The sequence below is a fragment of the Danio rerio genome, chromosome 22 (genome assembly GCF_052040795.2).
Source record: "Danio rerio strain M-AB ecotype USA chromosome 22, GRCz13ab, whole genome shotgun sequence".
In the NCBI taxonomy this organism is placed as follows: domain Eukaryota; kingdom Metazoa; phylum Chordata; class Actinopteri; order Cypriniformes; family Danionidae; genus Danio; species Danio rerio.
In genome coordinates, this window is record NC_141042.1 from 34,954,449 (window position 1) to 34,967,500 (window position 13,052).

At 39.9% G+C, this 13,052-nt stretch overlaps 1 protein-coding gene across 50 annotated transcripts in view; it reads left to right on the forward strand.

The window, feature by feature from the left end:
* The window catches only part of dock3 (dedicator of cytokinesis 3), a 406,352-nt gene that overhangs the window by 279,441 nt on the left and 113,859 nt on the right, over positions 1–13,052 (forward strand). For all 50 annotated transcript variants that reach the window (XR_015522243.1, XM_087304578.1, XM_087304583.1 and 47 more), the window contains exons 10-12: positions 302–383; positions 2,576–2,636; positions 8,824–8,971. Coding sequence is in view for 49 of the 50 variants with exons in the window: in XM_087304578.1 (XP_087160704.1) it covers positions 302–383; positions 2,576–2,636; positions 8,824–8,971 (291 nt within the window). In the remaining variant the exon portion in view is untranslated. The remainder of the gene's footprint in view (positions 1–301; positions 384–2,575; positions 2,637–8,823; positions 8,972–13,052) is intronic.

The following is a 13,052-nucleotide window of genomic DNA, read 5'->3' on the forward strand; positions in this document are numbered from 1 at the left end:
GTTTGAGTCCCGTCTGGATCAGTTGGAAGGGCATCCTTTGTGTAAAACATATGCTGGATTAGTTGGCGGTTCATTGCTTTGTGGTGACCCCTAATTAATAAAGGGACTAAGCCAAAAAGAAAATGAAGGAATGAATGAATTATCTTTAATGAACATTGTAGGCAACAAGGCATGTAATGTTTATTGTATGTATCCTATTAAAATATGTATTTTTATTCATTAATTGTGTTCATTTCAAGCACAAGCTAAATGACTGGCTCATGTTTACTTTACTAAATTTGAGTTCTCTTTTGTTTTATAGTGAGAAGTTTATGGTCAAACTCAACAAAAATGGTGGCCCGAAAAACCCGGAGAAGGTCGACCGCCTTTGCGCACTCTTTACGGTGAGAAAAAAAATCATCAAGCTCATCTGTCTTTCACAACCAGAGAATATTGGCTACTCTAACACATGCTAACAAATTAGCTATTTGTTGAAATGTTACAAATGTTATGTTAGCAGTGTGCAAAAATGTGCTTGAAAGTGTAATGAATCTTAAATACTTATACAAAATGTTAACAAAATGTTAACAACATGCTAATAGCATCATTCTAAAATATGACGTATAAAGCATGGAAGTAATGTGCTAATATGCTAAAGCATGAAATGCAGTAGAGCATGTTAGCAATGTGTTAAAACAAGAAAGCACCATTCTAAGGCTTAAAATATAATACAACATTATTAATTCAGAATAATTATAATTTTATAATTTATTAATGCTAATGCTAGCTACCACAGATTATAATAGCAATGTGCTGAAAATGCTACCACAGGTTTAACACACATCCCTGCTGAAAAATCCAGCTTAAACCAGCCTAGGCTGGTTGGCTGGTTTTAGCTGGTCAACCAGCCTGGTTTTAGAGGGGTTTTGGCCATTTCCAGGCTGGTTTCCAGCTATTTCCAGCATGGTCTTAGCTGGTCAGGCTGGAAAATGACCAGCCAAATCCAGCTTAAACCAGCCTGACCAGCCTGGTTTAAGCTGGATATAGCTGGTCTTGACTGGACTCCCAGCTTGGCTAGGCTGGTCAAGCTGGTTTTAGCTGGTCATCTCCCAGCCTGACCAGCTAAAACCAGGCTGGAAATGGCTGGAAACCAGCCTGGAAGTGGCCAAAACCTCTCTAAAACCAGCCTGGTCGACCAGCTAAAACCAGCTGACAAGCAGCAGGGATAGTATATACACTAGTTAGTACATCAGCTGAAGTGGCGTAGCTGTGCATTTATACTTCTACACGCTGTCTCTGTTGGTCTGCATTAACACTTCTGAAACACTAGTTGGCAGTGAGGTATTTATGTCGCTTTGTGTCGAGTTTCTTCGCTGGTGTTTTGTTTTTTCTAAACGCTTCCTGAATGTACAAGTGGCTCAAACTTGCTCATTTTGAGGCAGGAACAGGCAGACGTGTAACAACTTTAAGCATAAGTTAAACACAAAACAAAACTTTTAAACTCCACACTTGTAAACAATCGCTCCATCGTGCTCACACGGCTCTCAGCCCCGCCCAGACTCGTCAGCGCTACCAATCTGACCAATCACAGAACTTGCGCCACGCATCGTTGCGACGTGTAGTTAAATTTTTTGAGAGGTGCGCATCAGCGACACCGACGCCCACAGTGTAGGACTATGCGTCAACGCGTAGGCTGCGCCGAAGCATACGCATGCGCTTGACGCAGAAGTATAAATCAGCCTTTAGTCAATATCATGTGCTGTAATATCAATTACATATTTAAACAACTAGCAACACTGTGACTTGTTTAACAATTTGCTAAAATGTTAGTCACCCCTGCTGAAAAATCCAGCTTAAACCAGCCTAGGCTGGTTGGCTGGTTTTAGCTGGTCGACCAGGCTGGTTTTAGAGGGGTTTTGGCCATTTCCAGGCTGGTTACCAGCCATTTCCAGCCTGGTCTGAGCTGGTCAGGCTGAAAAGTGACCAGCTAAATCCAGCTAAAACCAGCTTGACCAGCCTGGTTTAAGCTGGACATAGCTGATTTTGGCTGGGCTCCCAGTCTGACTAGGTTGGCCGAGCTGGTTTTAGCTGGTCATCTCCCAGTCTGACCAGCTAAGACCGGCCTGGAAATGGCCAAAACCCCTCTAAAACCAGCCTGGTTGACCAGCTACAACCAGCCAACCAGCCTAGACTGCTTTAAGCTGTTTTTTCAGTAGGGACGTTAAAATAACATTTTGCTGAAATATGCTAGTGCCAAATTCAAATGTAATGTTTAAAACAACATTCTAAAACAGTTAGCAATATGCTAGGCTATGTTAGCAATGCATGTAGACAAGCTAGCAATGTATAAAAACATGCTAACAATGCTAGAGATGTATGAAGGTATAGTACCAATGCTAAATAATAGCCTTCCAGTCCCTCTAAAAGCACTTAAGGACTCTAAACATGCGTCAAACATGTTGTCATACTCTGTTTCTTTGGTTTTTAACAGGTTTTATTATTAAAGCGTATTGCTCTGGCTGAAATATGCTTGTTTACATATTAAAGCATGTATAAAGAAATGAAGACGGAATGAAGTTCTCTTGTTTTCTTGCAGGACCTGAGCAACAAGGACATGAAGAGAGATCTGTACATTGTGTCTCAGGTCATCAGGACGGGTGAGTGTCTCGTTCTCACTCATGTCCTCTGTCCGCTTTCCTTCATTCTGAACCAAATGTGTCTGAGTTTCCACAAGGCAGTGGGCTTCTGCCAGGAAATGCATCTCTAGAGCGATTACGCAAGTAGCATTTGAGTTTAAAGAAAGATGAGCATCTCCATGCTGAAACAGGCCATTCAGACTCAAACCTCTCCTGCTGCGTATTTGGCACACAACTGGAACAAAATGGAAACGCAGCTCAATGGAGGCTTTTAACCTCGTTTGCAAGGATCCTGGAGACTTGTCTTTCATGATTAGGATGATGATGAGTGGACGGGGGTTTGCTTGAATGAGTGCTGAAAGACTTGGATTTCTGTGCATTTAAATAAATGTAGTTATTCTTTTGATTTAAAATTGTATAATGCAAATACTCAATGTTAAATGAAAATATTGCCAGCAGCTAGCTCTCACGTGGTCCTCCACTGAAGCTGAGCAGGGCTGAGCCTGATTAGTACCTGGATGGTAGAAAAGCTAGGTTGCTGCTAGAAGAGGGTGTTAGTGAGGCCAGCAAGGGGCGCTCAACCTGTGTCTGTGTGAGTCCTAACGCCCCAGTATAGTGAAGAGTATAGTGAAGGAGACACTATACTGCTCAGTGAGTGCCGTCTTGCGGATAAGACGTTAAAGTGAGGTCCTTCTTAAGAGTAGGGGTTTAACCCCAGCATCCTGGTCAAATTTGCCTGCTGGCCTCTGTCCATCATAGCCTTCTCACCATCCCCATGTCTCTTCTCCACCAATCAGCTGGTGTGTGGTGTGTGCAATATGGCTCCGTCGTGTCATCCAGGTGGATGCTGCACACTGGTGGAGGATGAGGAGATTCCCCCCAATGTTGCGTTTCCAGAGCGCTATACAAATGTAAAGAATTATTATTATTAATATGTTTTATTAATCAATACAATTTTTTATTTGCATTTTATGTAAAGCTTTTGGTCAATTGTAAATAAATAAAGTACTCATTAATATTTTCCTCATCATAGCAGTATACTAGCATCAAACTCTGTTTGAATCAGTCGTAAACACTCATGGTGTCACCTTATTAGTCTATATTTTAATTAGTATCCCTACTAAAAAAACAGCTTAAACCAGCCTAGGCTGGTTGGATAGTTCTAGCTGGTTGACCAGCCTACACTGTTAGACCTTACCAGGCGTTTTTACAGTAGAATACTGGCAACACTGTTGCCAGTTACTCACTGTAAAAGTTTGTTTGTAGTAAGTAACTGGCAACAGTGTTGCTATTTAATTACTGTAACTGAACCATTACAGTGAGTGGCTGGCAACAGTGTTGCCAGTTATTTACTGTAACCGAACCATTACAGAGAGTAGCTGGCAACAGTGTTGCCAGTTAATTACTGTAATAGAGCAGTAGTGGTAACTAACTGGAAACTGTGTACAGTTAATTACTGTACTGTAGTGTTACAACTCACAGCATTATACTGCATACACATTAATAGTATTTCATAGTCTTACTAAAATTAATTAGTATTCTTACCCGTTATTAAAAATAGAAGGCATAAAAATTTAGACAAATGTATTTTATTGTTTTGGTAGCAAACAAATAAACAACATAAAATGTATAACAAAATTAAGAAATCAGCAGATATAAATATTGTCTTGCATATTACAGGTCTGCACAGTAAGGCTGCGGTCACACTAACGTTTAAGCATGGAAAATTCTGTCATACGGCACTGCGAAAAGAAGTGGGATTAAACAAAATAATTAGAGATTGAAAAAGCAAGCGACTGGTCCATAGTTTAAATTTTTGTTCAGACAGGTCATGTTTTGATCTTTGATTGGTCTCAAGCAATCACATAATGTGATTTCGCAGGTCAGAGATCTCCAAGTTTGAACTTTCCAATGCTGCAAACAGTTAAATTTTTCGCATGAGCTAGCATTCCAGGTCTGCAGCATTCACATGCGTATCAATGGAAATCTAAAGGGAGAAAAGTGCAGTGTGACTGGGACTTTAACCTGTAACTCTAATTGAACACACCTGATCAAACTAATTAAGGCTTGTTAGAAATCTACAGGTAATGTTGAAGCAGGGTGTGAACTAAACTCTGCTGCGCTGCAGTCCTCCAGGAACTTGGGCTGTTTCTCAATTCCAAGAACGCAGAGAACGGACTTGCGTTCTTGTGGAGACCGGTCTTGCCAGGTGTCCTCGGAAGAACAAACTCAGGAGACCGCGAGGGCAGAGAACGCGTCCTTTGAGAAATGGGATGCTGCGTTCTTCCTGATGGTCATGTGACCTTCACGTGTTTTAAATGGAAATTATTTAAACATTACAGCACTCATACAACGATTTATTGTTTTTCCCCTCTTCAAAATATATACTTTGCATAAAAACATTAGAAATATACTCTGCACAATATAAATAAAACAGATTTTAGTACGAATTTCAGCAAACAACTCTTAATGTGTTTATTCCTTTATTAAGATGTTCATGTTAATGTTTACTTTCACCGTTTCATTTAGGGAAACTCCTGAGGTAAATAAGTGATATCTCTAAACTTTAATAATAAATCTAAATAAAATGCAGCGCTTCCCACCTCCAGTCGCAATGACTTCTGGGACTTCCAGAGCGAGTTTGGTGCTCAAGTCAGCATCAGTGCATCCTCGATATCAAGAACACATTCGGGAAGTTTAACACGTCCTCTGTACTTGCGGTCTTGAGTATTGGAACTGAAATTAGGCAGCTGATGATGACGTTTCACGAGAACACGAGGACGCAAGACCACTGAAGAACGCATATTGAGAAACAGCTTTGGAGTTTGACCCCCATGGTATATAGCATATTTTTAAAGCAACTGCCAACATTTAACACACACGCACGTGCACACACACACACACACACACACACACACGCACACACACACACACACACACACACACACACACACACACACAAAGTGCTGCAGTAAAATGTGATTCTCTCTCCTCAGTGCTGACCATGCAAAAAAAAAACTAAACTAAACAGCTAAAAACACAAAATATTTATTTTATTTTTTAAAGTTTCAAATAAATAAAAAATAAGCATATGAAAAGAACACACACATAGTCTCTCTCTCTCTCTCTCTCTCTATATATATATATATATAAACATGTTTGTCAAACACAGGCAGATACTGTGTCAATTCTCAATAAAAAGTTACAAATAATTATAAAAAACAAAAACAAAGTTGGCAACACCGAAAATCCAAAGGATCCAATCTTTTATTGTTATAATTATTATCTACTTTAAAATCACATGACCACAAACTTTTCTATTGTTTCTAATATAAATTCATAGGTGGAAACACAGCTCTGAAAAATACTTAGCAACAAACTCACAACCTGGGACCTGACAGTGGAGCTTTTGTGTGTGGATAGTTATTTGTATCATATTTTTTTGTGATTGCCTGTGATGATTTCTGTGCACATGTTAACTTACTGAGGTGATGGAATTTATTGGTTTTTATGTGCATAAACTTTTAGCATCTGTTCATTATTGCAATATGCAATATCCAATAAATAAATATACTTAAAAGCGAGGAGAGGCTAACAATGTAGCTTTCAAGTACACAGTTCAAGATAACAACAATATAACTTAAAACACAGCCTTATTTTAAAAAACCCTCAAAAACATTTTAACACATTCAACTTACTCGTTGTAGATTCTTATTTAAAGCCTAAAACATCAGACTGACATCTGAATTGATTGACAGAGAATAGAGCACACTCAGCAGTAAACAAATCAAACACCTGGCTCCCTTAAAGAGCCAGCATTTTCTGAAAACTTTTTCTAATACTTTTGTGTTTAGAATAAGACAGCCTGTGGGAGTGTGGTGAGGCCTAAATCATTGTCTTCTGCCTTTAAAATGCACATCTCTATAAACAGCAACATGAAGCATCAGAGTAAATGGGACAGTAATGGTTGAACAGTAATTTGCCATTTATTGTCACAGTACATAAAGTAAATTACTGTAATTTATCCTTTGCATTACACAATTTTATACAAACTCTACTCCTTTTACAGTAAAATACTGTTTCCTTTCATTACAGCAAAACACTGACTATTTTGCAGTTATTTACTGCATAATCTACAGGGTAACAGTGAAATTCAGCTTATCATCAATGCAATGTCCCACTCTCCCCTCAATACTGACCATTCGCATATCAAAACTGAACAGTAAATATATATAAATATATAAAATTATATAATAAATATAAATAGCAACATAAAGCATCAGAGTAGATGAGGCAGTAATGCTTGATCAGTAATTTACCATTTATTATGACAGTAAATATCTGTAATGGGTACATAGAGTAAATTACTGTGATTTATTCTTTGCACTACAGAATTTCATACAAATCCTGCTTCTTTTACAGTAAAATACTGTTTCCTTTCATTACAGCTAAACACCGGCTATTTTACAGTTATTTACTGCATAATCTATGGTAAGGGTTTACAGTGTAGTTTTAGAGGGGTTTTGGCAATTTCCAGGCTAGTTTTAGCTGGTCTGGCTGGACGATGGCTAGCCAGGCTGGGAGATCAGCCAAAATCAGCTATGTCCAGCTTAAACCAGACTGGTGTCACTGGTTTTAATTGGATTAAGCTTCTCATTTTTCAGCTTGACCAGCTAAGACCAGGCTGGAAATGGCTGGAAACCAGCTTGGAAAACCCCTCTAAAACCAGGCTGGTTGACCAGCTAAAACTATCAAATCAAGTCTTTTTCAGCAGGGATGCCTTCATATTTTGGATATTTGAATATCACTGTTTCTTGATGTTTATGCTATAAGCACAGCAGCATGCTAACATCAGACTGTATTTGATTCATCGTAAACATTCAAGTTGAGTTAGCATTTGGATTTGAATCATCTTAAATGTAACCCATTACGTAGATGTGTTGTGTTTTTAGCTTAGCAATATGCTAGCATCAAACTCTGTTTGAATCAAGTGTTACCATTCTCATTCAGTCACTCAAGTAGATTATATTTTATTGTTTTGCATTTATTTAGTATTTAATAACACAATTAATTAATGATTGTGTAATAAGCATAACTTAAAACAGTTTGAGTCATAAACATTCAAGTTGAGTTATTAATGTAACTGCTCATTCATTTTAATTTTTTACCCCACCCAATGTCAGTTTAGCCAATTATATTTTAGCACTCCGGGTTGCCAGATGGTGGAAAACAGCATATTTCATTTATTCATTCAGAAAGGCTTTCAAAGCATGCGCCCGTGACTGAAATGCAACCTCTGGTGGACAGTAGCAGACTCTAAAATGAGATGCAGATTCAGAGTTCCACATGAGGTTATTAATTAGCATGTAATGTAAATATAATGAATTTTTAGGTAAATTCATATAATGAATTTTCAGCAGACGAAACACGACAGAAATGTAAATACAGGCATTTAGAAGCACAGAATAGTGCACTCACTCACAAAATGGTAAGGTTGATAATTTATTTATTACATATTAAACCTCTTTAATATGAATAAATGTAGATGCTGAATCACTGATATGTGTTGGTTTTCACTAAATCTCAGTTCTAGAGTTCAGTTTCAGATGGTTTATTTTATTCTCCAGATCTAAGCTGAACTAGCTGCTTCTGCTTTCAGTAGTATGGCTATACATGTCCTTTGAAACTCACATTATTAGCATTTAACACTGAATAAAGCACACGTGTTGTACCTGAGCTGATCATTGTTTTCTGTTGTTCAGCTGTGCAAAATAGAAGCCGTTTTTAATATTTTAATTCCAGGTGATGGTTAGAATAAAAACTTTGTGTGCCTTTGTTTTTCTTTAGAACAACACTTAAATCAGCCTTTAGGCTCGATCGCCAGAACTCGCTCCTGTTGGTCATCAATCTGGCAACCTGTGCTTGCAGTTGTTTTGATCCGGGCATGTTCAATACCTAATTCGACCACTGGGTGTCAAACTTAAACCCATTATGTACAGTAGATGCAAATTTATTTGGCTGTGTTTTTAGCGTAGCAACATGCTAACATCAAACTTAACTCCACTTAATTCTTAATACATTTTTAACGTTCTTGTTTAGTCACCATTTTTTAGCTGAAAGAACATTGATGTATGTAATGTAAATGGACTAGTTGTTAAGATCTGTTTAGTTCATGCTAGTTTACGAACAATGCTTTTTTGTTTTTCAGGACGGATGTTGTTAAATGACTCAAAGAAGGGCCCTCCTCACGTCCAGTATCGGCGGCCGTATGGATGCGCAGTTCTGGCCATGAGCGACGTCTTACAAACCATCTCTGAACTCAAAGAGGAGAAAGACTTTGTGCTCAAAGTTTACACGTAAGCCTCTTCTGTGCCCTTTACAGACATTTATCTGTTTGATTTATCAGTGAAGCTGCATTTAGGTGTATAATGAACTACATGAACCAGGAGCGGAATGTCATTCACTGGCTTTATTAAATCTTCAGTCTTGAGTGCTGATGGATAAATACACACTCTCTGTTCACTCTAGAACAGATCATAACTGCCGTCCCCATCAAAGCTGAAGATTGTAAACACAAAGGCATGTAACATTGATGTATAGTGTACAGATTAGAGTAACAGATTTGCTTGATGACTGACATGATGTTTCTCAAACTCAGATTTGTCATTGCATTCAGATGAATGATGTCAGATTTGTATATCTGATAGAAACCCAAGTATGCTGCCTACCTAGACAGCATTTTAAGGCATCATAAACATGCTCATGATACAGTCTTGGTTTGTAAGAAATTCATAACAAATATTGTAAACTTTAAAAGCAATCCCAGAATGGCGTTCGAGAAGAATTTTCAAAATATACCTTCATATGCTTAACCTTATGGTTTGACCTATAAGTATACACACACTGGCCACTTTATTAAGTACATCTTTTACTAGTACCGGGTTGGACCCCCTTTTGCCTTCAGAACTGCCTTAATCCTTCGTGTCAGAATTGTCGGCTGCACATCCATGATGCCAATCTCCCATTCCACCACATCCCAAAGGTGCTCCATTGGATTGAGTACTGGTGACTGTGAAGGCCATTTGAGTACAGTGAACTCAGTGACATCTTCAGGAAACCAGTCTAAAATGATTGGCGCTTTATGACATGGCCCGTTACCATGCTGGAAGTAGCCATAGAAGATGGGTACACTGTAGTCGTGAAGGGATAGACATGGTCAGCAACAATACTCAGGTTGGCTGTGGCGTTGACACCATGCTCAATTGGTACTAATTGGCCCAAAGTGTGCCAAGAAAATATCCCCCACAGCATTACACCACCACCAGCCCAAACCGCTGATACAAGGCAGAATGGATCCATGCTTTCATGTTGTTGAGGCCAAATTCTGACTCAACTATGCGAATGGAATCAGACCAGGCAACGTTTCTCCAATCTTCTATTGTCCTGTTTTGGTGAGCCTGTGTGATGTGTAGCATCAGTTTCCTGTTCTTAGCTGACAGGAGTGGCACCCGGTGTGGTCTTCTGCTGCTGTAGCCCATCCGCCTCAAGGTTGGATGTGTTGTGTGTTCACAGATGCTCTTCTGCAGACTTCGGTTGTAACGAGTGCTTATTTGAGTTACTGTTGCCTTTCTATCAGCTGGAACCAGTCTGGCCATTCTCCTCTGACCTCTGGCATCAACAAGGCATTTGCACCCACAGAACTGCCGCTCACTGGATATTTCCTCTTTGTCGGACCATTCTCTGTTATTGGGTTATTAACATGCTAATATCTAACTATGTGAAAATGAACAGTAAATTCAGTCAACTAAAGTAAATGCTTTAATTTTGATCGTATCTGTCAACCGACACAGCGCATTAAGATTTTCAAACTGCTTCTTAGCTAGGTCTTATTTACTACAGAAAGATGCGGCTTCTGTCGTTTGTCTGTAATGCTCTCTGTGTGGACGGAGGCTTCTTGCTGTCTCCATCACAGTCTTTCATTAGCTCTGTGCGCAGTCATGCAGAAAGCTGCTCGGGTTTATTGGCTGGGGACCTGACAGAACGGGCAAAAGAAAGAGGAATCAAGAGAGAAGAAAACAAAGGTGTATGTGGCGGGAGAAAGAGAGCGAGCTGAAGAAAAAGGCTAGATTTGTTAAATTTGTTGAGATTTGTTAAGAATCAAAATTAAAATCATTTGAAATGAAGCGATTAGTGTTGGTGTAAAGAGGATAGATGCAGCGCAACTGACCCAGCCAAGGCTCAAACCAGCGACCTTCCTGCTGTGAGGCGACAGCACTACCTATTGTGCCACTGCGTCACCCTTATAATTAGATTAAATAATCAAAATTTCTACTGTGCGTGTAATAAAATATGGTGTTTTTTCAACTGTGCAGCATCCTTGGTGAATCTCCACTGCAGCACAGTTGTTAACAACATTTCATACAGACATATTGAAAACCCAATGCCTTAGTATGGAGTACAGGAGAATGCAATTATATAAGCAACACACACAAGATATATTGACTCAGCTTTGTTTATAGGGCAAATCACAGTTCCATCGTCTGTCCTGATCCTGAAGCTTTCCCATTTTATTTAAATCTGTCCTGTGTGACCAAATCAGCATCTCTGAGAGCGATAGATGTTTTTACTTTTAGTGTGAGTGATACACTCAGGCTTATTAGTTCACAGAGACATCTAGTGGTTGATTATTAGGGTACTGTAAAGCCACATCGCACCAGTCTGACAGCACACCCGATTGGATCTACTGTTGTATTATACAGTGTAGCACTTTGCGTCAAGCAGCCTGTGTTGGTGTGATGCCGATGTGACCCTGCGAGTGACAGACCAGAACCACCCTTGACGCCCTTGGAGCCAGTCTCCTCGACAGCCAACCAGATGGCCTCAGTGGGAGATCCCTGAAAGCATCTGCCCACTACGCCACACCACAAACACTAGCATTAGCATAGCGAGAGTCACGTCTGGATCAGGCATTATAGTGCAGATCTCTGCTGGTGTAGATTCAAGAAAAAGAAGACGAGAAAACAGCAAATAATTACCATTACACTTCATTCATTCCTTTTCCTTCAGCTTAGTCCCTTTATTTATTAGGGTTCACCACAGCGGAATGAACCACCAACTATTCCAGCATATGTTTTAAGCAGCGGATGCCCTTCCAGCTGCAACCCAGTACTGGGAAACACCCATACACACTCGCATTCACACACAATTTGATCAAATTTCCCTTTAGCGCATGTGTTTGGACTTTGGGGGAAACCGGAGCACCCAGAAGAAACCCACAGCAACACGGGGAGACTCAGGCAACAGAAATGCCAGCTGAGGCTCAAACCAGCAACCTTGTCCGTGAGGCGATTGTGCTACCCACTGTGATACAATGGCTACGTTCACACTGCGAGGCTTAATGCTGAAATCAGATTTTTTCTCAGATCTGATTTTTTAGCATGGCTGTTCCTACTGCTCTTATAAATGTGGCCTATATCAGATTTGCAGTGTGAACAGATCATGGTCCTGAACTGACCCGAATGAGCAAAAGTGCATTACAGAGAACGCAAAATGTCTAATTATGCACACGTGTGTGCTGCATGAGTAAGCACATTGTCAGATCATGCTTATATCATTATTACTCATTTCACAGACAACTGTGGCGTATTTCATGATCTGTAAATGATTGTTCTGCTACTACTAAGGTGTAATTCGGCATTTGAGACCTAAAATAAGTCTCCTGTGATAAAAAAAAAACTGATCGTTTGTGATTTATGACAAGCGCTGTGCGTGGCGCTCTGATCAGCGGTGTAGTGAACTCATCAAGGGTTAATGAGCAGCCGCAGACTGAGCTGTGAAGGCGGAGTTGGTTTATCTCCGTTTGCGGAGTTATTTAATTTTACTTTGTTATAAACAGCAGACACGTGCTGAAGGGGGGTTTGGGTGCTCGAGCACCTGCCCTTTTTTTCTCTCTGAGAGAAAGTTCTTCCTCCTTTGCACACGGATCTCCTATCCGCAACATCCATGAAGCTTTTTGGCTTCGCGATCAACCCGTGCCTCAATCGTTAACCAGATTAGTTAACAAGCACCAGTTTTGCCTTTAAAATAGTTTTTAACATGAACAACCAACTTTCTGTGGTACTGTAATCACCCTGTGTGCCATTATACTGTGCTGCTGAGGTGTAGAGGATGTTTGCAGCACAGAATGATGACCCATGACGCTCAAAGATTATGTAAAAGTCACATGAAATCCGACATGACCGTTCACACTGCGGTCGCATTGCTAAACATCAGATCTGTGTCTGATTTAAGACCACATATGAAAGTGGCACAGATCTGACCTGAAAAGATCAGATTCCATGCGGCTAGGCTGTTCACACTGTCATCACCTGAGTCACATAAGGGGGAAAATTTGATTCATGCCACATTTGCCTGCAGCGTGAACGTAGCCAATGACGC